The sequence below is a fragment of the Oncorhynchus mykiss genome, chromosome 2 (assembly GCF_057628025.1).
Source record: "Oncorhynchus mykiss isolate SJ-2025 chromosome 2, ASM5762802v1, whole genome shotgun sequence".
Classification (NCBI taxonomy): Eukaryota; Metazoa; Chordata; class Actinopteri; order Salmoniformes; family Salmonidae; genus Oncorhynchus; species Oncorhynchus mykiss.
Window position 1 is genome coordinate 74,936,367 of NC_143023.1, and position 27,261 is coordinate 74,963,627.

A 27,261-nucleotide genomic window follows, 5' to 3' on the forward strand; every position below is an offset into this window, starting at 1 on the left:
AAAAGGAGACTCTTTGGATTGATTCTGTTCAATGTGGATACAGAACAACACAGAGGAGCAGAAAAAGAAAAAAGTATGTCCAGGTAGAGGAGTAGTTGGAGCAGGTAGAGGAGTAGCTGGACCAGGTAGAGGAGTAGTTGGACCAGGTAGAGGAGTAGCTGGACCAGGTAGAGGAGTAGTTGGACCAGGTAGAGGAGTAGCTGGACCAGGTAGAGGAGTAGTTGGACCAGGGAGAGGAGTAGCTGGACTAGGTAGAGGAGTAGTTTGACCTGGAAGAGGAGTAGTTGGACCAGGCAGAGGAGTAGTTGGACCAGGTAGAGGAGTAGTTGGACCAGGGAGAGGAGTAGCTGGACCAGGTAGAGGAGTAGTTGGACCAGGGAGAGGAGTAGCTGGACTAGGTAGAGGAGTAGTTTGACCTGGAAGAGGAGTAGTTGGACCAGGCAGAGGAGTAGTTGGACCAGGTAGAGGAGTAGTTGGACCAGGTAGAGGAGTAGCTGGACCAGGTAGAGGAGTAGTTGGACCAGGGAGAGGAGTAGCTGGACTAGGTAGAGGAGTAGTTTGACCTGGAAGAGGAGTAGTTGGACCAGGCAGAGGAGTAGTTGGACCAAGGATCGGAGTAGTTAGACCAAGGAGAGGAGTAGCTGGACCAGGACAAAGGAGAGGGAGAGTTAGGGGGAGAGGAGTAAGATTGCATGGTGGTGTTCAAAGGAGAGTAAGCGCTGTTGTCACTGATGAAATAAGAGCCACCATCATAGACCATGTGATAAACCATGTTCTATCACTGAGAGAGGCTGGTCAAAGAGTCCAGCCTAATCACAGACGGTCAACCGTGGCTTCCATTATCCGGAATTTTCAACAAACCAACAGGTAAGTAACACATTTCACAAGGGCTTCTTCTATCATTGCTGTTGCTATGTCCCACAGTAACTGTAGGCCACCAGTCCCAATACAAATACATATGTTGTATTTGTTCCTCTAAAGGACGCAACATCTTCCTCTCTCTGGGGGAAGAGGAAAGCTCTTCAGTGAAGACCAAGAGCATGCCGTTGTAGGATTGGCCATTGCTGACAATGCAATAAAACTGAGAGAAATTCAGAGCAGAATTGTAGAGGACAACCTGGTATTTCACAGTGTGGAAAACATCAGCCTGACTACCATGGCTTGGACTCTGAATGAAACAGTTGTACACAGTTCCTGTTGAAAGGAACAGTGAGCAGGTCAGGGAACTCCGGCATCAAGATGTCCAGGTATGGTTTATCCAATATGTCTTGTTCCTATAGTGAGTTTTATACTATGCTCCTTTACATGTAAACATGGGTTACAGTACATACAGTAGGACATACTGAAAAGCATTTACACATATTGTCTTGTGATTTCTTTCAGAGAGTCATGGAGTTGGAGGAGAATCAGAACCCACATGAAATAATTGATGTAGCCGAGGCAGGGTTTAACCTGGCAAGAAAAGGGCGGGGAAGAAACGTCATCGGGAAAAGGGCCAATGTTGATGTGTCGGGTCTGAGAGGAGCAAATATCACAATGTGTACTGCAATCTGGAGTGCTGGTTTGGTCCAGATTGGTCCCTACAACACTGAGCGTCTTCTTTTGTTTTTAGAAGGCCTCCACCAACAACTGGTGCCAGAAGCAGAAAGGGAACAGCTGGGAGGAAACATGAAGACAGTTGTGATTGCCTGGGACAATGTAGCATTCCACCATTCACATGCAATCACAAACTGGTTTGCAGCCCATCTAAGAATGGTTTCCCCTTTCCTCCCCCTTTACTCGCCTTTCCTCATTTTTTTTCTTCCTGGAGGTGGAAAGTGTATGAACATCGGCAACATGACCAAATGTCCCTTCTGGATGCAGTGGATGCTGGCTGCAGAGACATCTCAGCTGAAGACTGCCAGGGGTGGATAAGGCAGGACAAGCATTTCTATCCAAGGTGCATAGCGAAAGACGACATAAGAGATTAGATTAGATATAGATTAGAACGCGACAGGGCATTTTAGTGTTTGATCCCTTCTGTCCCTTTATTACCGGAAATGTGTTTTCTTTTTACACATTAGGGATCCAAAGGCCATGTATGTTGGATGTGTTGTTGACCCAAAGGCCATGTATGTTGGATGTGTTGTTGAACCAAAGGCCATGTATGTTGGATGTGTTGTTGAACCAAAGGCCATGTATGTTGGATGTGTTGTTGAACCAAAGGCCATGTATGTTGGATGTGTTGTTGAACCTAAGGCCATGTATGTTGGATGTGTTGTTGAACCTAAGGCCATGTATGTTGGATGTGTTGTTGAACCAAAGGCCATGTATGTTGGATGTGTTGTTGAACCAAAGGCCATGTATGTTGGATGTGTTGTTGATCCAAAGGCCATGTATGTTGGATGTGTTGTTGAACCAAAGGCCATGTATGTTGGATGTGTTGTTGAACCAAAGGCCATGTATGTTGGATGTGTTGTTGAACCAAAGGCCATGTATGTTGGATGTGTTGTTGAACCAAAGGCCATGTATGTTGGATGTGTTGTTGAACCAAAGGCCATGTATGTTGGATGTGTTGTTGATCAATGGCAGCAATTTCATGTTGCTAATAAAGCTTTTACTGCAGCAATTCTGTCACTTACTATTTTTTTCTACTGTACGTTCTGTACATTCTTTAAAGTAAAGATGACTTATTCACTTTTAGATAGTATGTTGCCAAAAATGCACACATTCGACACTCAAACAAAAAAATGTAGTGGTTTACAGTAAAAGGAAACTTAATTATAGAAAACAATGAATTTAATTTAATTAATTATCCCATTCAGTTCCCATCATTCCCTCAGTGGATGTTAACTTATCCCATTCAGTTCCCATCATTCCGTCAGTGGATGTTAACTTATCCCATTCAGTTCCCATCATTCCGTCAGTGGATGTTAACTTATCCCATTCAGTTCCCATTCTTTCCCTCAGTGAATGTTAACCTATCCCATTCAGTTCCCATCATTCCCTCAGTGGATGTTAACTTATCCCATTCAGTTCCCATCATTCTGTCAGTGGATGTTAACTTATCCCATTCAGTTCCCATCATTCCCTCAGTGGATGTTAATTTATCCCATTCAGTTCCCATTCTTTCCCTCAGTGAATGTTAACCTATCCCATTCAGTTCCCATCATTCCCTCAGTGGATGACAAACTCCCTCCTGCTCCACTACACGTCTGTCCTTGTTATCGTCAGCTGAAGCATTACACATTCCATAGTGTGTTACATCTGGAGGTGTGTGAGTGTGCCTCACTTGTGTGTGAGCGCCACGTATGTGTGTTTGCGTGCCACATGTGCCTGCATGCATCTGTGTGTATGTGTGTGCGTGCAGGTGTATGTGTGCGTGCATGTGTGTGTATGTGTGTGTGCAGGAGTGTATGTGTGTGCTTGAATGCGTGCTAGTTGCATGCCTTTTAAGAGCTGTAACTGTCTGGTTTAGATCATTACAGGAAGCGTGTCTGGGCACTGGCATATCAGCACCACCATATCCCCTCTGTCTACACCATAGAGATCTAACGGCAATTTTTATTTTTTAAACACATACACACACACTGTTTGAGATCAATGACGCTACCAAAACAATCAGACTAATCTCAATCCTAACAGCACCTAGAGATCTAATACCTCTTTAAACAAACCTTCACTCTGTTTCTACCACACAGATCTCTAATGCTAGCAAAACAAACAGAATGGATCTACCAGAGAAATCTAAAACCAGAAAAATAAACCGAATCTATTGGTCTCTACCGAGACATCTAATACTGTAGTAGATGTAATGCTACTAAAAACACAGATGCTGAAATAACAAATCACAGAACCCCCACTCCTGAAACACTGGCAGTTACTTAAATCTTGACATATAACCCCAGAGAAGTTCCGTCTGAGGAGACAGGTAGGGGGAGGTGATGGTTATGGTAGCCAGGAGTATTCTCCTCTCGTCTGGGCAAGAAAAAATGGCAGCTCCAATTTGGGAAAGGGAGGAATACAAATAGAGAGTCTCATTTGATCATATAAACCACCCGTGTCCTGGACTGCTCTGCATGACGCTACGAAGCTTTAGGGGGTTTCCTAACACACTCCAGACTCTGTCTCATCGTCCACAAGGACATCCAGTCGTGCTCTAGGGCCCAGGGCATGCAACCCACCACAGCCCACAGGATGTGACCCTCGCTGGGGCTGTAGCTCCTGGCTCTGGTAGACATGATCGAAGGCAGACCTGACAGGTTTGATTAGAGGGAAAATATGTGAATGTGTGTGTGTGTGTATGTGTGTGTGTGTGTGCGTGTGTGTGTGTGTGTGTGTGTGTGTGTGTGTGTGTGTGTGTGTGTGTGTGTGTGTGTGCGTGACCCATGTGTTCAGTCAATATTAAACTTCACCCTCCTAATCAAACTCACGGTCTAGTGACACAATAGGATAAATACAACTTAAAGGCAGAAGGAAGAAGTCGCCTCTAGAAACTGATCTAAGGCCCGTTTTAAATTATTCTCCCAATGGTTCAAGTTAGGATTTGAGGACTGTAAGCTGATCCTAGATCGGTGCCTAAGGGCAACCGCTACCCAAGGTCAGATAAAGACAACAGTTCCGTTTCCTGTCTGATTAAATGACTTCCTCCCCTCGAGACAGCTGATAGGCTTGGCTGTGAGTATCAAATATCCCATTCAGCAATCACAACATCTTTCCCAGGCATTACATCCGAGTTCTTACCGAGTTCTTCTGGGAGAAGCTTTGGGATGTGACTAGTGTTCTTCCTGATTAGTATCTTCAAGTTCATAACATATGATACAGCAACATTTGAACCATGTACAAGACAGTGTTGGATTTGGGGCAGCTTTCAGGAATCTATGTGACAGGGTAATTGCTCAGCTTTAAAACACACGCACGCACGCACACACACACACACACACACACACACACACACACACACACACACACACACACACACACACACACACACACACACACACACACACACACACACAGATGGACAAAGCACTTTAGGGTGTGCGATTTGTTATGCTGATGCTAAACAGCCAGTGAAAAAATGTACATTCATCACAGAAACTCTTCTTTTACATAATGTTGGTTAAAGTGCTTGAAGGTATGCTATTACACGGAGTGCAGATTTCTGATATAAAGTAGTTACATTTTTCACATTTTACAAGCCTTCGATCATGTGGGCACCACTGTATCCTACTGGTTGTGTAACTTTGAAAGCTTGTTCTGAAAGCATGGCCTATAGACTTGTAATAGTCTCTCTCTCCTAATCTCTCTCTCCTCTCTCTCTCTCTCTCTCTCTCTCTCTCTCTCTCTCTCTCTCTCTCTCTCTCTCTCTCTCTTTCTCTCTCTTTCTCTCTCTTTCTCTCTCTCTCTCTCTCTATCTCTCTCTCTCTCTCTCTCTCTCTTACTCTCTCTCTCTCTTACTCTCTCTCCCGTCTCTCTTTCTCTCTCTTTCTTCTCTCTCCCTGTGCAGAGTTATGGGATCTGAACAGGACGTGGGTGTTTCAGGGACCAGGTCCCTCCCTGCAGCCCCAGACCATGCTGTTGGACGAGGCCCATGAAAGGCTGTACGTAGGGGCTAAAAACATCATGTACTCCCTCAGCCTGGAGAGAGTTAACCACCAACACAGAGAGGTACTGTAGGCCTGTCTGTCAGTCTGTCTGTTCGTGTGTGGAGGGGACTTGAACTCTTACCCCTCAAGGTCATTAGGTTACCTAAACAGAGTGTATGTGTTTGTGCATCCTCATTATATTACCAAGGAGTCTTTCCATAAAGAGCACACAGTTGGACACAGATGCTGCCATATGCCAGGTCTGCCCCCTTAACCTCTGATAGGCTAGGTGGACTTGTCTCCGTATTACCAGTCCTTCTCCAGCCCTATATACGTGTAATAATGGCTGTCAGATCCAACTGTTTCCTCGAGGAGGTTGAAGTAATAGTTGAGTGTGTTATAATAAGGTGTTATTAACTTTAATTATGTTTAATTATGTTAAACAATGACATAAAGGGCAGGATAACTGACTACGAAACATATCTGTAATGTAGAGAAAATAATGCGTTTATAATTGTCCATTTCCTACTGAGTCATTATTATTAGGTAATCGAGATTATTATTGTTGTAAATACATGTGTATCTTTTATCACTGATGAGAGAGTATCTTTAATGATGATAGAGAGGGACATACATGACACAACATGTTATGATGCAGACCAGTCAAACAGACATACATTGTGTATGTGAGTGTGTGTACATGTGCATGTGGATATGCATGTGTTGGTGTGTTATGTATTGTCATTTCTCCCCAGATCGACTGGGCCAGCTCTGTGTCGCAGGTAGAAGATTGTCTGATGAAAGGCAGAGAGAAGGTAACATCATCTGATCATTCTACGTTTGTAGCACTCCATAATTTATTCAAAAATGTAATGTGTCATAGTTTACCCTTCAAATACATACCTAACCACTCTCCCTTCCTCCATCCTGCTTGTCCCTGCCTGCTCCCCTCTACTTTCCTCCATCCCTCTGCCCTCCCTCCCTCCCTCCCTGCTCCCCTCTACCTTCCTCCATCCCTCTGCCCTCCCTCCCTCCCTCCCTGCTCCCCTCTACCTTCCTCCATCCCTCTGCCCTCCCTCCCTGCTCCCCTCTACCTTCCTCCATCCCTCTGCCCTCCCTCCCTCCCTCCCTGCTCCCCTCTACCTTCCTCCATCCCTCTGCCCTCCCTCCCTCCCTCCCTGCTCCCCTCTACCTTCCTCTATCCCTCTGCCCTCTCTCTCTCCCTACAGCCAGAGTGTGCTAACTACATCAAGGTGCTGCATCGGTATAACACCACCCACCTGTTGGCATGCGGAACAGGAGCATTTAATCCTCACTGTGCCAAAATCAGGGTGGGACACACAGGACAGGTGAGCAGGGTTGGGAGGGTTGTTTGTTGACTTGGAGTTACCATTGGGTCTGATATACACTCAATGGTCAGTTTATTAGGTACACACATCTAGTACTGGGTGGCAGCCCCTTTGCCTGCAGAACAGCCTGAATTCTTCAGGGCATGGAAAAGTTGCTCAATTGGTATTAAGGGACCTAACGTGTGCCAAGAAAACATTCTTGCACACGCAAAATTCTGACTAAAATCAAATTGTTTTTGTTACATGCTTCGTAAACAACAGGTTTAGACTAACAGTGAAATGCTTACTTATAGGCCCTTCCCAACAATGCAGAGAGAAAGAAAAAATAGAACAACAGGAAAATAATAATACAAAGAACAATACAAAATGAGTAATGATAACTTGGCGACATACACGGGGCAGCAGTACCATGTCGATGTGCAGGGATACGTGGTAATTGGGGTAGATATGTACATATACATAGGGATAAAGTGCCTAGGCAAGAGGAATGATAATAAAAAGTAACAGCAGTGTATGTGATGAGTGCAAAAAGGGTCAATACAGATAGTCCGGGTAGCTATTATATAAATGCAACATGCAACAATTTCAAAGATTTTACTGAGTAACAGTTCATATAAGCAAATTACTCAATTTAAATTATTTTATTAGGCCCTAATCTATGGATTTCACATGACTGGGAATACAGAAATGCATCTGTTGGTCACAGACACATTAAAACAATGGGCCTCACAATGGGCCTCAGGATCTCGTCTCAATATCTCTGTGCATTCAAATTGCCATCGATAAAATGCAATTGTGTTCGTTGTCCGTAGCTTTTGCCTGCCCATACCACAACTCCACCGCCACCACGGGGCACTCTGTTCCCAATGTAGACATCATCAAACCGCTTACCACACAACGCCATACAATTGGTCTGCGGTTGTGAGGAAGGTTGGATGTACTGCCAAATTCTCTAAAACTCCGTAGTAGACGGCTTGTGGCAGAGAAAACTTCAGACATCTGTGGCATTGTGTTGTGTCACAAAACTGCACATTTTAGAGTGGCCTTTTATTGTACCCAGCACAAGGTGCATCTGTGTATTGATCATGCTGTTTAATAATTTTCTTGATATGCCACACCTGTCAGGTGAATGGATTATCTTGGCAAAGAAAAAATGCTCACTAACAGGGATGTAAACAAATTTGAGAGAAATAAGCTTTTTGTGCTTATGGAAAATGTCTGGGATCTTTCATTTCAGCTCATGAAACATGGCTTGGGGTAGAAGGGGGGTAGAAGCTGTTCAGTGTCCTATTGGTTCCAGACTTGGTGCATCAGTACCGCTTGCCGTACGGTAGCAGAGGGAACAGTCAATGACTTGGGTGGTTGGAGTCTTTAACAGAGGTCCTGGATGGCAGGAAGGTCCTGGATGGCAGGAAGCTGGGCCCAGTGATGTGCTGGCCTGTACTCACTACCCTCTGTAGCGCCTTGAGGTCAGATGCCAAGCATTTGCCATACCAAGCGATGATGCAGCCAGTCAAGATGCTCTCAATGGTGCAGCTGTAGAACTTTTTGAGGATCCGAGGGCCCTTTTCAGCATTCTGAAGGGGTAGAGGCGTTGTCATGCCCTCTTCATGAGGGTGTGTGGACCATGATAATTCCTTAGTGATGTGGAAACTGAATTTGAGACTATAATCCCAAATTATAGAAAAACGAACATAGACACCCATCCAGACCCTCCCCTATAGGTTTAGGTTTTGCGGCCGGAGTCCGCACCTTTGGGGGGGTGGGGGTACTGTCACGTTCTGACCTTAGTTCCTTTGTTATGTCTTTGTTTTAGTATGGTCAGGGCGTGAGTTGGGTGGGTTTTCTATGTTTGTTTTTCTATAATTTGGGATTTCTGTGTTTGGCCTAGTATGGTTCTCAATCAGAGGCAGCTGTCAATTGTTGTCCCTGATTGAGAATCAAACTTAGGTAGCCTGGTTTCACTTTTGAGTTTTGAGTGTTTGTCTTCCGTGTCAGTGTTTGTTACCACACAGGACTGTTTCATTTATTCACGTTTATTGTTTTGTTCCAGTGTTCTGTTGTGTTTGATTAAACATTATGGACACTTACCACGCTGCGCATTGTTCCTCCGATCCTTCTCGCTACTCCTCCTCAGAAGAGGAGGACGAGATCCGTTACAAGAGGTATGCGAATTGGAGTGAAGAAAATCACAATATATAATTATGATTTTTCAGGGGGTGCTGCAGCACCCTGAGCACCCCTAGTTCCTGTGGCCATGGATACCCGGTGTGGACTGGTCGTCTGCTGAAATAGCCCATCCGTGACAAGGACCAATGAGTTGTGAGTTCCAAGATGCCGTTCTGCACACCATTGTTGTACTTTTTGAATTTCTCCTTTGACATCTCATCAACAAGCTGTTTTTGCCCACAGGACTGCCAATGACTGGATGTTTTTTGCCCAGGTCACTCGTTTTAGCCATTCTAACGTTCGAGCGAACAGTAACTGGATGCCTGTCTCCCTGCTTTATATAGCAAGCCACGGCCACGTGACTCACTGTCTGCAGGAACAAACCATTTTTGTGAACGGGGTGGTGAACCTAATAAATGTATGAACACATTCAGAAGGACTTGCTGCTGGTTTGGCTCAGTCTCGTCATCTGTTCTTTGGGACACATGCAGTCTTTCTTAAATGATCCGTAAATACCGCAACACATCCACTGGTCAGTTTGTGTCTCCTGAGAGAGAGAGAGAAGGGGAGTTTGTTTATTCACCTGACAGTGAAACACAGAGCTACACAAGGAGTGATATAAATGACGAGATTTTTTCAAAAATGCTATATATCCATTTTAAATGTTGGTAAATGAGCTTTTATTGTTTAACAAAATTATGAAAGAGATTGTTCAATGTATTTATTCAATACTATATATCTGTCTCAATTTCAGAAACATTTGTAGTAATGCTAGGTTTTAATAAACAGTCAAATGTAACAAATAACAAACATTTTAATAGAGAACTGCACAAATAATACATTTAATTTTTTTAATAATAAAAATACAGTCAATACAGTAATATGAGATACAGTAATATGGAATCTGTAGGTAAAACATTGACATTTTATTAATCTATGGTTGTCACGATCGTTGACACACTAAATGGACCAAGGTGCAGCGTGCGTAGAGTTCCACGTGTTTTAATAAATGAAAGTCACCAAAAACAATACAAAACGTGAAGTAAATGCAGTGTTCACAGGCACTACAGAAAAACAAGATCAACGATAGACAGCTGCCTCTGATTGGGAACCATACCAGGCCAACATAGACTTGAAAAAACTAGACTACCCAGCCTAGTCACACCCTGACCTAACCAAAATAGAGAATAAAAAGGATCTCTAAGGTCAGGGCGTGACAATGGTAGCCTACTGGCAGTTAGTTTATGTGTCTTCTAAGAAATGGGGGAGAGAGAGAAGCGAAAGAGAGAGAGAGAGAGAGAGAGAGAGAGAAGCAAGAGTGTGAGAGAGAGACAGAGAGAGAGAAGCAAGAGTGTGTGAGTGAGAGAGAGAGAGAAAGAGAGAGAGAGAGAAGCAAGAGAGAGAGAGAGAAGCAAGAGAGAGAGAGAAGCAAGAGTGAGAGAGAGAGAGAGAGAGAGAGAAGCAAGAGTGTGAGAGAGAGAGAGAGAGAGAGAGAGAGAGAGAGAGAGAAGCAAGAGTGTGAGAGAGAGACAGAGAGAGAGAGAAGCAAAGGTGTGTGAGTGAGAAAGAGAGAGAGAGAGAAGCAAGAGTGAGAGAGAGAGAGAGAGAGAGAGAGAGAGAGAGAGAGAGAGAGAAGCAAGAGTGTGAGAGAGAGAGAAGTAAGCGTGTGTGTGAGAGAGAGAGAGCGAGAGAGAGAGAGAAGCAAGAGTGTGAGAGAGAGACAGGGAGAGAGAGAAGCAAGAGTGTGAGAGAGAGACAGAGAGAGTGAAGCAAGAGTGTGTGAGTGAGAGAGAGAGAGAAAGAGAGAGAGAGAGAGAGAGAGAGAGAGAAGCAAGAAAGAGAGAGAGAAGCAAGAGAGAGAGAAGCAAGGGTGAGAGAGAGAGAGAAGCAAGAGTGTGTGAGAGAGAGAGAGAGAGAGAGAGAGAGAGAGAGAGTTTACTGTTAATTGTTATTGTTTTTCACTTTATATATTCACTTTATATATTATCTACCTCACTTGCTTTGGCAATGTTAACACATGTTTCCCATGCCAATAAAGCCCTTGAATTGAATTGAATTGAATTGAGAGAGAGAAGCGAGAGAGAGAGAGAGAAGCAAGAGAGAGAGAGAAGCAAGAGAGAGAGAGAGAGAGAGAAGCAAGAGTGTGTGTGTGTGAGAGAGAGCGAGAGAGAGAGAGAGAGAGAGAGAGAGAGAGAGAGAGAGAGGGAGTTGGTAATTAGAGGTAGTTTGTGTGTCCTCTGAGAGAGAGGGAGTTGGTACTTAGAGGTAGTTTGTGTGTCCTCTGAGAGAGAGGGAGTTGGTACTTAGAGGTAGTTTGTGTGTCCTCTGAGAGAGAGGGAGTTGGTACTTAGAGGTAGTTTGTGTGTCCTCTGAGAGAGAGGGAGTGTGTTTGTTTGGGCTGTGATATAATCCACGGTCAGTCTGAGAGGACCTGTGACAACAGCACCATCAGGAAAAGCAAAGAATCTTCCTCTGGCACCAGGCACGCTAAGGTCAAGCTCAGGGATGTCGCTGTGTGTGTTCTCACTGCTACTTTTTTGTCCCCAGGTCAGGCAGTTTGAGCTGGAGGAGCAGAGTATAGAGAGCGGCAGAGGGAGATGTCCCTACGACCACAACAGCCCCGTTACATCCACCCTGGACAGTAAGAATACCTAGCACATAATTCACTTCTGTTCTTTCACTTTCTACCTTCTTTTGTGTTTCATGACACAGTATGTTCTTATCCCAGTTGTCTCTCTGTCTCAGTCAGGCACGTTAACCCTAACCCTTTTCAAGACTCGTACTCTAGTCTAGTAGAATTGCTGTTACTGAGTATTGCACAGTGCTCTGGGACAGGTTTAGTTTTAGCACAATGCTGCCACCATGTGGAAATAAAGTATTGATTGTGATAAATAACTAAACATAGTTTCTCAGAATCACCAACATTTGCAATTGATTGTAATTTTGTTATTCATTGTATGTCTGTGTGAAAAAACAGAAGTGTAAAACTCCTGTGAAACATCTGGTTTATATACTTCTCTGTGTGTTTGTTAGGAGGAGAGCTGTATATTGGCCTGTACACAGACTACTGGGAGAATGACGCAGCTCTGTGTCGACTGAACAACCAGAGCTACACACGCACTGAGAGAGACGACAGACAACAGCTCAATGGTCAGTGGCTGGGCATTTATGTATCAGGTTTGATGTAGATAATAATATGTTGAAATTACTTTAATTAGATTGTATTGATTTAGTTATTCATCAGGTTTCCAGATTGTTCCATTTACCACCAGGACAAGATCAAATGTAAAAAATAAATAAACCTCTGACCAGTACACTGTGATTATGGTCAATGCATTTTTGATGAACATTCACGTGAAGAGAGTAACTGTAACCATCCCTTTATCGTAGCAAACTTTCATATGTCTCAATAGTGAATCACATGACCGACCTTGGCTCCATCTGATCCCACGACTTCAACATATACAGTCTCACCACGATCGTTAGCAACATGGGTTATTTTCGTGACGTAGCGGTCCTCAATGAATGTGTACTGTAGGATTGGATACTATATAGATATATGTATTAGGAAATAAAATGACCATGACAAATTCCTGCACACAAAATAGTTGAGTTATTAACCATGCTCTTACAATGCTGGCTCCAGCAGCACCTGCAGTCATCAATAGGTATGAATGCCTTTCCAATTGTTTTATTTAACTAGGCAAGTCAGTTAAGAACACATTTTTACTAACAATGACAGCCTAGGAACAGTGCCTTGTTCAGGGGCAGAATGGCAGGTTTTTACCTTGTCACCTCTGGGATTTGATCTAGCAACCATTTGTTACTGGCCCAACACTCTAACCCCTAGGCAAATGAACAAATGAAAAATGAACCATGAACTTTTAGGCCTGAAACATGTTTAACTTCTGAATAACTATATTATACATACTGAAGACGTCCAGTATGTTGCTTTGTGGTGACACAACCAAATTCACATAGAAGTGTTATTGATATATCTTTCATTCTCATTGAAATCAAGTGTGATAAGTGGTAGTTCCGTTCTACTTGTGCTATTTCTATGCTTCTCCCGGTCCTTAAATTGAGCTTTTACTTATTTTTGCTCTTTTGTACACCAGCTTCAAACAGCTAAAAATAAGATATTTTGGGTCATTGAAAATATTTTCCCATCAGTTTAGATTGTGCAATGATTCTCTACACTTTTAAACTGAAATTAGGTGAACATTTTAGAATTTGAGCTACCAGGTAATGTCGGAGCGAATTCTACATATCATATGCCTACCTTTAACATTTCAGTCTGGGGGTTAATCAAAAACACAGTGAAGTCATAGCTTACCTTATTTCACAAATATCAATTGCGTGAGCAGAATTCTCTCTTAATTAACAGCAGAAATGATGGTGTAGTCCCTATTGAATCTCTGTGACATGGGGAATTTCCTATTTGCTTATGTTGATACAAGTTCTCTTAAAGTAAGTGCTTTTTAAAACTTTTAACACTTTTTTAATTTTCCCAAATGGATACTACACTGAATACTTAAACATGTATTTCATTTTTTTAACAATGTTATTTCATATTTTTTTTACAATACAGAACATACACATACAAACTTCAATGTCACACAAACATCAACAACGTCACACCTGCCCAGACCCACCTGCTCACACCCCCATCTCCAGCGCCCGCACCACTCTCTTCCACATGGCCTCAAACTGCACCATTTTGTTTCTCTCCGTTGCCCACTCACTTTCAACATTTAGATTATAAAGCATCTGACCTTTCCATTGTCTTAATAACGGAGGATTAAACATATATTTACAATAATAATACCAACAGTACCTTTTTCCACAAACTATAGAGTATACTCTGAGTATACCAAACTTTAGGAACACCTTCCTAATATTGAGTTCACCCTCTGAATTGCACACTTACCTGGCTGAAATGTAGTGTAATGGCTGGAAAGTGTTTCATACCATTCCATTATCTGTTATGAGCTGTCCTCCCCTCAGCAGCCTCCACTGACACATACACAATATCCATGTCTCGTTTGGCTCAAGGCTTCAAAATCCTTTTTTTAACCTGTCTCCTCCCCTTCATCTACACTGCATTCACCTGAATAAACCTGTTCAGTCTATGTCATGGAAAAAGCAGGTGTTCTTGATGTTTTGTACTCTCAGTGTATATGCTTTCATGCCTAAATAAAGTTGAATTAAAGTAGATTGTGTGACATTTCCAGGACAGCACAGTAAGGTTTGTACTGGAAAGCTTAATTACATTACATGGTCAATTTCAACTTCTCTTTCTGAAACTGTCATCTTTCCTCCAGAGCCGAAGTTTATTGGGTCGGTGGTGATTCCTGATAACAATGACAGGGATGATGACAAGGTCTACTTCTTCTTCACGGAGAGAGGGACGGACGCAGAGGGGGTTAACAAGGCTGTTTACACCAGGGTGGGACGGGTCTGTGCGGTGAGAACGGAACTAATGCTTTGCTTTATCCTGCCTGCCAGAATATCCCCATATACAGTGCCTTCAAAGTATTCATACCCCTTCACTTATTCCACATTTTGTTGTGTTACAGCCTGAGTTAAAAATGTATTTTAAAAAAATCATACACAATACCATACACAATACCACATAATGAAAAAGTGAAAACGTGTTTTTAGAAATTCTTGTAAATTTATAGAAAATGAAATACATAATTATCTTATTTCCATAAATATTCACACCCATGAGTCAATGCATGTTACAATCTTTTCAAAATTCTTCATGCTCTGTGAAATTGGTTGTTGACCGTTACTAGACAACCATAGTCTTGCCATAGATTTTCAAGCAGATTGAAGTTAAAACTGTAACTCAGCCACTCACAAACATTTAACGTCTTCTTTGGAAGTAACTACAGCGTAGATTTGGCCTTATGATTTAGGTTACTGTCCTGCTGAAAGGTGAATTCATCTCCAGGTGTCAGGTGGAAAGCAGACTGAACCAGGTTTTCCTATAAGATTTTACCTGTGATTAGCTCCGTTCCGTTTATTTTTTATCCTGAAAAACTCTCCAGTCCTTAACGATTTCAAGCATACCGATAACATGGTGCAGCCACCACTATGCTTGAAAATATGGAGAGTGGTATGTTGTGTTGGATTTGTTCCAAACATACTGTGCCTTCGGAAAGTATTCAGACCCCTTGACATTTTCCACATTTTGTTATTCTAAAAATGATTAATAACACAAAATACACCATAATGACAGAGCAAAATCTAATTTTTGGACTTTTGCTAATTTATAAAAAAAACTAAACAGAAATATCACATTTACATACGATTTACTTTGTTGAAGCACCTTTGGCAGCGATTACAGCCTCATGTCTTCTTGGGTATGACACTACAAGCTTGGCACAACTGTAATTGGAGAATTTCTCCCATTATTCTATGCAGATCCTCTCAAGCTCTGTCAGGTTAGATGGGGAGCGTTGCTGCACAACAATTTTCAGGTCTCTCCAGAGATGTTTTATCGTGTTCAAGTCCGGGCTCTGGCTGTGCCACCCAAGGACATTCAGAGACTTAACCCAAAGCCACTCCTGCATTGTCTTGGCTGTTTGAAGTTGCCCTGCCACTGAAAAACATCCCCACAGCATGATGCTGCCACCACCATGCTTCACCTTAGGGATGGTGCCAGGTTTCCTCCACATGTGACGCTTGGCATTCAGGCCAATCTTGGTTTCATCAGACCATAAAATACAGTTTCTCATGGTCTGAGAGTCTTTAGGTGCCTTTTGTCAAACTCCAAGCAGGCTGTCATGTACCTTTTACTGAGGAGTGACTTCTGTCTCCGTAAAGGCCTGATTGGTGGAGTGGTGCAGAGATGGTTGTCCTACTGAAAGGTTCTCCCATCTCCACAGAGGATCTCTAGAGCTCTGTCAGAGTGAACATTGGGTTCTTGGTCATCTCCCTGACCAAGACCCTTCTCCCCCGATTGCTCAGTTTGGCCAGGCGACCAGCTCTAGGAAGAATCTTGGGTGTTCCAAACTTCTTCCATTTAAGATTGATGGAGGCCACTGTGTACTTGGGGACAGTCAATGCTTCAGAAATGTTTTGGTACCCGTCCCCATATCTATGCCTCGACACAATCCTGTCTCTAAGCTCTACGGACAATTCCTTCGACCTCATTGCTTGATTTTTGTTCTGACATGCACTGATACAGTGCCTTGCGAAAGTATTCGGCCCCCTTGAACTTTGCGACCTTTTGCCACATTTCAGGCTTCAAACATAAAGATATAAAACTGTATTTTTTTGTGAAGAATCAACAACAAGTGGGACACAATCATGAAGTGGAACGACATTTATTGGATATTTCAAACTTTTTTAACAAATCAAAAACTGAAAAATTGGGCGTGCAAAATTATTCAGCCCCTTTACTTTCAGTGCAGCAAACTCTCTCCAGAAGTTCAGTGAGGATCTCTGAATGATCCAATGTTGACCTAAATGACAAATGATGATAAATACAATCCACCTGTGTGTAATCAAGTCTCCGTATAAATGCACCTGCACTGTGATAGTCTCAGAGGTCCGTTAAAAGCGCAGAGAGCATCATGAAGAACAAGGAACACACCAGGCAGGTCCGAGATACTGTTGTGAAGAAGTTTAAAGCCGGATTTGGATACAAAAAGATTTCTCAAGCTTTAAACATCCCAAGGAGCACTGTGCAAGCGATAATATTGAAATGGAAGGAGTATCAGACCACTGCAAATCTACCAAGACCTGGCCGTCCCTCTAAACTTTCAGCTCATACAAGGAGAAGACTGATCAGAGATGCAGCCAAGAGGCCCATGATCACTCTGGATGAACTGCAGAGATCTACAGCTGAGGTGGGAGACTCTGTCCATAGGACAACAATCAGTCGTATATTGCACAAATCTGGCCTTTATGGAAGAGTGGCAAGAAGAAAGCCATTTCTTAAAGATATCCATAAAAAGTGTCGTTTAAAGTTTGCCAGAAGCCACCTGGGAGACACACCAAACATGTGGAAGAAGGTGCTCTGGTCAGATGAAACCAAAATTGAACTTTTTGGCAACAATGCAAAACGTTATGTTTGGCGTGAAAGCAACACAGCTGAACACACCATCCCCACTGTCAAACATGGTGGTGGCAGCATCATGGTTTGGGCCTGCTTTTCTTCAGCAGGGACAGGGAAGATGGTTAAAATTGATGGGAAGATGGATGGAGCCAAATACAGGACCATTCTGGAAGAAAACCTGATGGAGTCTGCAAAAGACCTGAGACTGGGACGGAGATTTGTCTTCCAACAAGACAATGATCCAAAACATAAAGCAAAATCTACAATGGAATGGTTCAAAAATAAACATATCCAGGTGTTAGAATGGCCAAGTCAAAGTCCAGACCTGAATCCAATCGAGAATCTGTGGAAAGAACTGAAAACTGCTGTTCACAAATGCTCTCCATCCAACCTCACTGAGCTCGAGCTGTTTTGCAAGGAGGAATGGGAAAAAATTTCAGTCTCTCGATGTGCAAAACTGATAGAGACATACCCCAAGCGACTTACAGCTGTAATCGCAGCAAAAGGTGGCGCTACAAAGTATTAACTTAAGGGGGCTGAATAATTTTGCACGGACAATTTTTCAGTTTTTGATTTGTTAAAAAAGTTTGAAATATCCAATAAATGTCGTTCCACTTCATGATTGTGTCCCACTTGTTGTTGATTCTTCACAAAAAAATACAGTTTTATATCTTTATGATTGAAGCCTGAAATGTGGCAAAAGGTCGCAAAGTTCAAGGGGGCCGAATACTTTCGCAAGGCACTGTAACTGTGGAACCTTATATAGACAGGTGTTTGCCTTTCCAAATCATGTCCAATCAAGGTGGGCTCCAATCAAGTTGTAGAAACATCTCAAGGATGATCAATGGAAACAGGATGCACCTGAGCTCAATTTCGAGTCACACAGCAAAGGGTCTGTAAAACAGCATACAATTCTAAAAACCTGTTTTCACTTTGTCGTCATATGGGAATTGTGTGTATATATGTTTGTGTGTGTAGATGTTGTGTGTAGATTTTTTATTTAATCAATTTTAGAATAAGGCTGTAAAGTGACAATATGTGGAAAAAGTCAAGGGGTCTGAATACTTTCCGAAGGCAATGTGACCCTTTGTAGTATTACTTTAGTGCCTTGTTGTAAACAAGATGCATGTTTTGGAATATATTATTTCTGCAGAGGCTTCCTTTTTTCACTCAATTAGTTAGTCAATTAGTTCAGTATTGTGGAGTAACTACAATGTTGTTGATCCATCCTCAGTTTTCTCCTATTGCAGCTATTAAACTGTAACTGTTTCAAAGGCACCATTGGCCTCATGGTGAAATCCAAAAACCTCTCTGGTCTCCTTCCTCTTCCTCTAATGAGTTAGGAAGGACGCCTGTATCTTTGTAGTGACTGGGTGTATTGAAACACCGTCCAAAGTGTACTTAATAACTTCACCGTGCTCAAAGGGATACTGTATATATACAGTCCCTTGCGAAAGTATTCGGCCCCCTTGAACTTTGCGACCTTTTGGCACATTTCAGGCTTCAATCATAAAGATATAAAACTGTATTTTTTTGTGAAGAATCAACAACAAGTGGGACACAATCATGAAGTGGAACGATATTTATTGGATATTTCAAACTTTTTTAACAAATCATAAACTGAAAAATTGGGCGTGCAAAATTATTCAGCCCCCTTAAGTTAAAACTTTGTAGCGCCACCTTTTGCTGCGATTACAGCTGTAAGTTGCTTGGGGTATGTCTCTATCAGTTTTGCACATCGAGAGACTGAAATTTTTTCCCATTCCTCCTTGCAAAACAGCTCGAGCTCAGTGAGGTTGGATGGAGAGCATTTGTGAACAGCAGTTTTCAGTTCTTTCCACAGATTCTCGATTGGATTCAGGTCTGGACTTTGACTTGGCCATTCTAACACCTGGATATGTTTATTTTTGAACCATTCCATTGTAGATTTTGCTTTATGTTTTGGATCATTGTCTTGTTGGAAGACAAATCTCTGTCCCAGTCTCAGGTCTTTTGCAGACTCCATCAGGTTTTCTTCCAGAATGGTCCTGTATTTGGCTCCATCCATCTTCCCATCAATTTTAACCATCTTCCCTGTCCCTGCTGAAGAAAAGCAGGCCCAAACCATGATGCTGCCACCACCATGTTTGACAGTGGGGATGGTGTGTTGCTTTTACGCCAAACATAACGTTTTGCATTGTTGCCAAAAAGTTCAATTTTGGTTTCATCTGACCAGAGCACCTTCTTCCACATGTTTGGTGTGTCTCCCAGGTGGCTTGTGGCAAACTTTAAACGACACTTTTTATGGATATCTTTAAGAAATGGCTTTCTTCTTGCCACTCTTCCATAAAGGCCAGATTTGTGCAATATACGACTGATTGTTGTCCTATGGACAGAGTCTCCCACCTCAGCTGTAGATCTCTGCAGTTCATCCAGAGTGATCATGGGCCTCTTGGCTGCATCTCTGATCAGTCTTCTCCTTGTATGAGCTGAAAGTTTAGAGGGACGGCCAGGTCTTGGTAGATTTGCAGTGGTCTGATACTCCTTCCATTTCAATATTATCGCTTGCACAGTGCTCCTTGGGATGTTTAAAGCTTGGGAAATCTTTTTGTATCCAAATCCGGCTTTAAACTTCTTCACAACAGTATCTCGGACCTGCCTGGTGTGTTCCTTGTTCTTCATGATGCTCTCTGCGCTTTTAACGGACCTCTGAGACTATCACAGTGCAGGTGCATTTATCCGGAGACTTGATTACACACAGTTGGATTTTATTTATCATCATTAGTAATTTAGGTCAACATTGGATCATTCAGAGATTCTCACTGAACTTCTGGAGAGAGTTTGCTGTACTGAAAGTAAAGGGGCTGAATAATTTTGCACGCCCAATTTTTCAGTTTTTGATTTGTTAAAAAAGTTTGAAATATTCAAAAAATGTCGTTCCACTTCATGATTTTGTCCCACTTGTTGTTGATTCTTCACAAAAAAATACAGTTTTATATCTTTATGTTTGAAGCCTGAAATGTGGCAAAAGGCTTCAAAGTTCAAGGGGGCCGAATACTTTCGCAAGGCACTGTATATTGGAAACCCTCTCTGGTCTTTGTGGTTGAATCTGTGTTTGAAATTCACCTCTCGATAGAGGGAACTTACAGATATTTGTATGTGTGGAGTCATGTTAAGCACAAACCATGCAAGTTATTATGTGACTTGTTAAGCAAATGTGTACTGCTAAACGTATTTAGGCTTGACATAACAAAGGGTTTGAATACTTATTGATTCAAGACATTTCAGCTTTTTTTTAAACATTTTTAAAAACATAATTCCACTTTGACATTATGTGATATTGTGTGCAGACCAGTGACAAAAAAAATCAAAATTTGATACATTTTGCATTCAGGCTGTTGTAGCATAACAAATGTGGAAAAAGTCAAGGGGTGTGAAAACTTTCTGAAGGTCCTGTATACTGTCATCGACTCCTTCCCATTCTAACCTGATCCCTCTCCCTTTCTCCATTCTCTCCCTTCAGAATGATCAGGGAGGTCAGAGGATGTTGGTGAATCGTTGGAGCTCCTTCCTAAAGACTCGTCTCATCTGCTCTGTGGCTGGACCCAATGGCATCGACACACACTTTGACGAGCTAGGTACAGACGTGTGTGTGTGTGTGTGAAGGCAGGGGATATAACTATAGCACATTTTCTTGATGGAACCCTGAAGCTCTCTCTCCCTTCCTCCCCCTCTCTCTCCCTCTCTCTCTCTCTCTCTCTCTCTCTGTCTCCCTCTCTTTCTCTCACTTCAAATTCAAATTCAGATTGCTTTATTGGTATTAAACACAATTTGTAGATATTACATTTCAGTAAATACACTACAATGCAAGGAGCATAATGAAATACAGTTAATTTCAGTGGTAACAATAATAGTACATACAGTTGAAGTCGGGAGTTCACATACACCTTAGCCAAAAACATTTAAACTCAGTTTTTCACAATTCCTGACATTAATCCTAGTAAAAATTCCCTGTCTTATGTCTGTTAGGATTACCACTTGATTTTAAGAATGAATGTGAAATGTCAGAATAATAGTAGAGAGAATTATTTATTTCAGCTTTTATTTCTTTCATCACATTCCTAGTGGGTCAGAAGTTGACATACACTCAATTAGTATTTGGTAGCATTTCCTTTAAATTGTTGAACTTGGGTCAAACGCTTTACACAATAAATTAGGTGAATTTTGGCCCATTCCTCCTGACAGAGCTGGTGTAACTGCTTCAGGTTTGAAGGCCTCCTTGCTCACACACGCTCTTTCGGTTCTGCCCACATATTTTCTATTGGATTGAGGTCAGGGCTTTGTGGAGGTCAGGGCTTTGTGAAGGCCACTCCAATACCTTGACTTTGTTGTCCTTAAGCCATTTTGCCACAACTTTGGAAGTATGCTTGGGGTCATTGTCCATTTGGAAGACCCATTTGCGACCAAGCTTTAACTTCCTGACTGATGTCTTGAGAAGTTGCTTCAATATATCCACATAATATTCCTCCCTCACAATGCCATCGATTTTGTGAAGTGCACCAGTCCCTCCTGCAGCAAAGCAACCCCAAAACATGATGCTGCCACCCCCGTGCTTCACGGTTGGGATGGTGTTCTTTGGCTTGCAACCCTCCCCATTTTTCCTCAACATAACAATGGTAATTATGGCCAAACAGTTCTATTTTGTTTCATCAGACCAGAGGGCATTTCTCCAAAAAGTACGATCTTTGTCATGTGCAGTTGCAAACTGTAGTCAGTATTTTTTACGTAGGTTTTGGAGCAGTGGCTTCTTCCTTGCTGAGCGGCCTTTCATGTTATGTCGATATAGAACTCGTTTGACTGTGGATATAGATACTTTTGTACCTGTTTCCTCCAGCATCTTCACAAGGTCCTTTGCTGTTGTTCTGGATTGATTTGTACTTTTCTCACCAAAGTACGTTAATCTATAGGAGACAGAACGCGTCTCCTTCCTGAGCGGTATGATGGCTGCGTGGTTCCATGGTGTTTCTACTTGCGTACTATTGTTTGTACAGATGAACGTGGTACCTTCAAGCGTTTGGAAATTCCTCCCAAGGACGAACCAGACGTGTGGAGGTCTACAATTGTTTTCCTGAGGTCTTGGCTGATTTCTTTGATTTTCCCATGTTGTCATGTAAAGAGGCACTGAGTTTGAAGGTAGGCCTTCAAATACATCCACAGGTACACCTCCAATTGACTCAAATGATGTCAATTAGCTATCAGAAGCTTCTTAAGCCATTACATCATTTTCTGGAATTTTCCAAGCTGTTTAAAGGCACAGTCAATTTAGTGAATGTAAACTTCTGACCCACTGTAATTGTGATACAGTGAATTATAAGTGAAATAATCTGTCTGTAAACAATTGTTGGAAATATTACTTGTGCACAAAGTAGATGTCCTAACCGACTTGCCAAAACTATAGTTTGTTAATCAAATCAAATCAAAGTTTATTTGTCATGTGCGCCGAATACAACAGGTGTTATAGTAACATAGTAACACCTTACAGTGAAATGCTTACTTACAGGCTCTAACCAATGGTGCGGTAAAAGAAGGTATGTGTGTGTGTGTGTGTGTGTGTGTGTGTGTGTGTGTGTGGGGGGGGGGGGGGGGGGGTGTAAGTAAAGAAATAAAACAACAGTAAAAAGTAATTTGAAAAAAGAGTAGCAAGGCTATATAACTGTTAGACACCTGTTAGTCAGGCTTATTGAGGTAGAATGTACATGTAGGTATCGTCAAAGTGACTATGCATATATGATGAACAGAGAGTAGTAGAAGCATAAAAAGAGGGGTTGGCGGGTGGTGGGACACAATTTGTGGAGTGGTTGAAGAACAAGTTGTAATGACACCAACCTAAGTGTATGTAAACTTCCAACTTCAACTGTATAATAATGTATACAGGTACAACACTACAGCTAGTGTATTGTGTAATCTTCAGTCAATACATTTAATTAAATAAAACTAAGAATTTAAAAAAGAACTCTGGAGCTCTGTCAGAGTGACCATCGGGTTTTTGGTCTCCTCCCTGACCAAGGCCCTTCTCTCCCGATTGCTCAGTTTGGCCAAGCGGCCAGCTCTAAGAAGAGTCTTGGTGGTTCCAAACTTCTACAATTTAAGAATGATGGAGGTCACTGTGTTCTTGGGGACCTTCAATGCTGCAGACATTTGTTGATAGCCTTCCCCAGATCGGTGGCTCAACACAATCCTGTCTCGGATCTCTACGAACAATTCCTTTGTCCGTTATGACTTGGTTTTTGCGCTGACATGCACTGTTAACTTTGGGACCTCATATAGACAGGTGTGTGCCTTTCCAAATCATGTCCAATCAATTGAATTTACCACAGGTGGACCCCAGTCAAGTTGTAGAAACATCTCAAGGATGATCAATGGAAACAGGATGCACCTGAGCTCAATTTAAAGTCTTATAGCAAAGGGTCTGAATTCTTATGTAAATAAGGTTTTTCTGTAGCACCATACCCAAGAAGACTTGAGGCTGTAAATCCCTGCCAAAGGTGATTCAATACCTTTGTGTTGGATGTGTTAGCAGTGGCAAGAGATGTCTGTGTCTTGCTCATCTGAGATTAAATTGGCCTCCTCTCTCTTCTTAGATAGCGAGGAGGTGGGGGGGCTCTGTTGCTCGGCTGGTATGATTGTGGAACTCAGGTCCTTCAGGTCCTTGACAAATATTCTGAATCCTTCATGGACCAGGTGTACGTGGTCGTACAAGTGCTTACATGTCAGGTTGGGGTGGTAAGAGATGCGGACATTTGGTAGTGAGGCACAGTCCATGGTGATTCTTTGGTTGACAGTATGGATCATTTGCCAGGAGAGATCTTTGCTTGGTAGAAGGGTGGATATAATCATGTTTGTCCTTGGGAACAGGGTGTGTGCTTTCTCTGCCACTCTTTCTCCTATTGTGCGCAGGTCATTTGTCCCAGCATGTAATGTAAGGTTGTCAAGACTTTCCAGCTTGGCTTGATAGCGCAGTTATAGTGCACTGTCAGTAGTGGGACACCATAATTTAGCTGTCTGTTGTCTTGGGAATAGTTTTGGGCGGTCTCCCGGGTTGAACCGGATCCTGTCCCATGTCCTCTGGATGTGTGTTCAGCTGAACGTGGTCAGACTGTTGGGAGGTTGGCAGGTCAGGGTAGGTAAAGTTTTTGGGGTGCACACAGCTGCTACAGGTAAAGGAGGGAGTGATGTACTGTGGGCCTCCTATTTTTTTAAGTTTTGGGTGTTGCAGAGGCATTGTTAGTGGAGACGTCCGTTTTTAGTTCATCATCCACTAAAGGATACATTCTGTCGAACTCTTCTTCAAACAGCTCTAGACTGGATCATTACTGTTCCATTATTATATATATTAATATGAATTCCATTCTGGGGTTGTGTCCACATACAACTGTCTCATGGTCTTGTTTCCAGACATTTTAAGATGTTTGTGCGCTTTGCGCTGGGCTGCATGTCAAACATTTGGACGTTCAGTGAAAAATAGAAGATCCACATTGATTTCTTTGTCTTTTTGTAGCATAAAGTCTGCTCTTAGGATCTCTGGGTGCTCGTCTAAAACCTTTGCTTTATCATTTTTCTTCCCTGCTTCACTGGCAATACCTTCTGCATATTTGATAGCAAGGTTGCTGAGCTTGGGGCTTGTAAATGTATCCATCTTAGTTGATTACAGCTGGATACAGTAGATGTTACAGCTGGTTTGCACTTGGCTAGTTCTACCTAGGTGTTTTAGAACATAAACCAAGCCTACCTTTCTTGTTTTCTGTCTGAATTGTTTTCTCTTGCTTGTGTAAGTTTAGTTATTTGTTTTCCCGTCCTTTTTCCTGTCCTTTGTCATTTTTATTGTCCATTTTTTCATTGACTAGGTAGGTTTTTTAGCTAACAGCAGGTAGCCAGTAGCTATAAACTCTCTTACAGTAGCAACTCCATAGCAACGTTTATACAACGGGTGGGTCTAATCCTGAATACTGATTTGCCAAAACTGCATTTCAGCAGGTGTCTATTCCACAAGTTACCACCGGCTAAATCTATGACGTTAAAATGCCTATTTACCCTGTTCCATCTGACTGCACAATCCTCTGTCTCATCAGCCCAGACAGGCAACGTATAAACTTCATCTCCACTATAAAAAGCATCTAGACATTATCTCACATTACTTTTAGACTAACATTTAGTTTTCAATGGAGGAGATTTGCGTAAACCTTGCTGTCTTTCTCTTCAACATTTGCAACATTGTTTCAAAATTAAAATGAGATCTTCAGCTGTCCTATAGTAATGAACATTTCAGGAGTCAGGATGAGACAGAAAAGCAGGAAGCGTTTCTCAGCCAGCTAAAATAATGAATCAGCTGGCATCATTTTTAGGCATATATACAAAAAAGATCCATTGAAAAAAGGTCAAATGAAACAAATTGCAGCTAGTTTACAGCCTTTCCAGCTTCAGTTTGAAGTGATTGTGTAACTGTAGCTGTGTTGTTGGCTAGCTCCTCTGAGCAACGGTGTCCTGACGAGTGAGCACATTTACTATGTCAGGCGAAATCACGCACCATTAGCTGATTGTTATGCATGTATTCCAAATAAATTCATATGTTATTAAATGTCACATTTCAGAGGATGTATTTGTGTTGAAGAACAAGGATGAGAAGAATCCAGAGATTTTTGGCCTCTTCAGCACTACAAGGTCAGCTGAGTCATGTTTTTAATGTTCATACCATTTACTGGTATATTGAAATGAACATATCAACATACATTTCTCTCCTCTCCATAGTGCTGTGTTCCAGGGCTATGCGGTGTGTGTGTACCACATGGATGATGTGCGAGCAGCGTTCAATGGCCAGTTTGCCCACCGGGAGAGACCAGAGCACCACTGGACCCCCTACGAAGGCCGGGTCCCCTACCCACGCCCCGGATCTGTGAGTCCTGTTCCAACAGCCACCCCCACAGCGACAACATCTACTGACTTATCAATATACCTGATTGCCTCTCCAAACCTGATGAATAAGGGTCCAAGCACTGCATGGTGGATGTAACATGATAAGGTCGTTTATGAATTTGCTTAAGCGGTGCACCTCCATCACAGCAAACTCCATATATCCAAACCATACAATTTCAACAATAATTTTGAACAAGGTGATATTCAAGCAGCAGAATTGTACATTCTCAGCGCTCCCCAGTCTGTGGCAGCCGCCCTTTGCAGATACATAGTGTTACAAGTTGTTGTAGAACCTTTCCTGTGAATGTCATAGCTACTGTAGCTATCTCTGCAGCTAACATCAGGGAAGAGGACAATCTAGGCCTGAATCCAATACAAGCATGCTATATTATGTTTTTATGCAGTAACACACAGCTTTAGTAGCAATCATTGCACTGGCATAACGCAGTTTCTCTGGACCTCCCAGCACATGGTGTCGCAGGGCGTCCATTTGGACTGCTGGCTGGTGGCAACAATGTAATTACTGGTTCAGTAAATAAAGTTGGAAATTCAAACATTGCAGATTGTGAAATGAATGTTAGAGACAACAGCATACTAATCAGCAACCAACGTATTTCTTAAAAATATACCACACTCCTGTATAGCCTACCTGAATCTCCATGACATGAGCCGTCCTCACACTCTCTCCCAGCTTGGATAGAAAATGGTGTAAAGTCCGTAAAACCAGTCTCCAGTCTAAAAAACAAAGGTTCTACCTAAACCTGTCCCCATAGGAGAACCCTTTGAAGAACCCTTTTGGTTATAGATAGAACCATTTTGGCTCCTTTCTACAGAGGGCTCTACATGGAACCCAACATGGTTCTACCTGGAATCAAAAAGGGTTCTCCTATGGGGACAGCTGAATAAGCTTTTTGGAACCCTTTTTTCTAAGATTAGCATTAATAATACAATCTCTTTTCTTCTATGTAGAGGCCTATAGGAGCTGCAATATGCGACGGCGTCGCCTTGCATTTTTATGTGCAAATGTTTTCACAGCGGCCTGTAGGTCCAGGTTGCCGGCCCAACCGTTTTCTATATTGAGTATTGACAACCCAAACGGTCTTTCCTGAGACATTGTGCATTATATGTCCATTGTGCTTCACATAATTTGAACGTA

The 27,261-nt window shown here is 42.3% G+C and overlaps 2 protein-coding genes across 5 annotated transcripts in view; one reads left to right on the forward strand and one right to left on the reverse strand.

The window, feature by feature from the left end:
* LOC110496093 (metabotropic glutamate receptor 3) overlaps positions 1-27,261 on the reverse strand; it is a 918,426-nt gene that overhangs the window by 430,354 nt on the left and 460,811 nt on the right. The gene's annotated exons all lie outside the window — the stretch shown is intronic.
* Positions 1-27,261, forward strand: part of LOC110496126 (semaphorin-3E) — a 51,127-nt gene that overhangs the window by 15,122 nt on the left and 8,744 nt on the right. For all 4 annotated transcript variants that reach the window (XM_036955513.2, XM_036955515.2, XM_036955514.2 and 1 more), the window contains exons 2-10: positions 5,489-5,649; positions 6,323-6,382; positions 6,797-6,916; positions 11,633-11,726; positions 12,119-12,235; positions 14,410-14,552; positions 20,659-20,773; positions 25,784-25,853; positions 25,941-26,085. In XM_036955513.2, the coding sequence (XP_036811408.2) occupies positions 5,489-5,649; positions 6,323-6,382; positions 6,797-6,916; positions 11,633-11,726; positions 12,119-12,235; positions 14,410-14,552; positions 20,659-20,773; positions 25,784-25,853; positions 25,941-26,085 (1,025 nt within the window). The remainder of the gene's footprint in view (positions 1-5,488; positions 5,650-6,322; positions 6,383-6,796; positions 6,917-11,632; positions 11,727-12,118; positions 12,236-14,409; positions 14,553-20,658; positions 20,774-25,783; positions 25,854-25,940; positions 26,086-27,261) is intronic.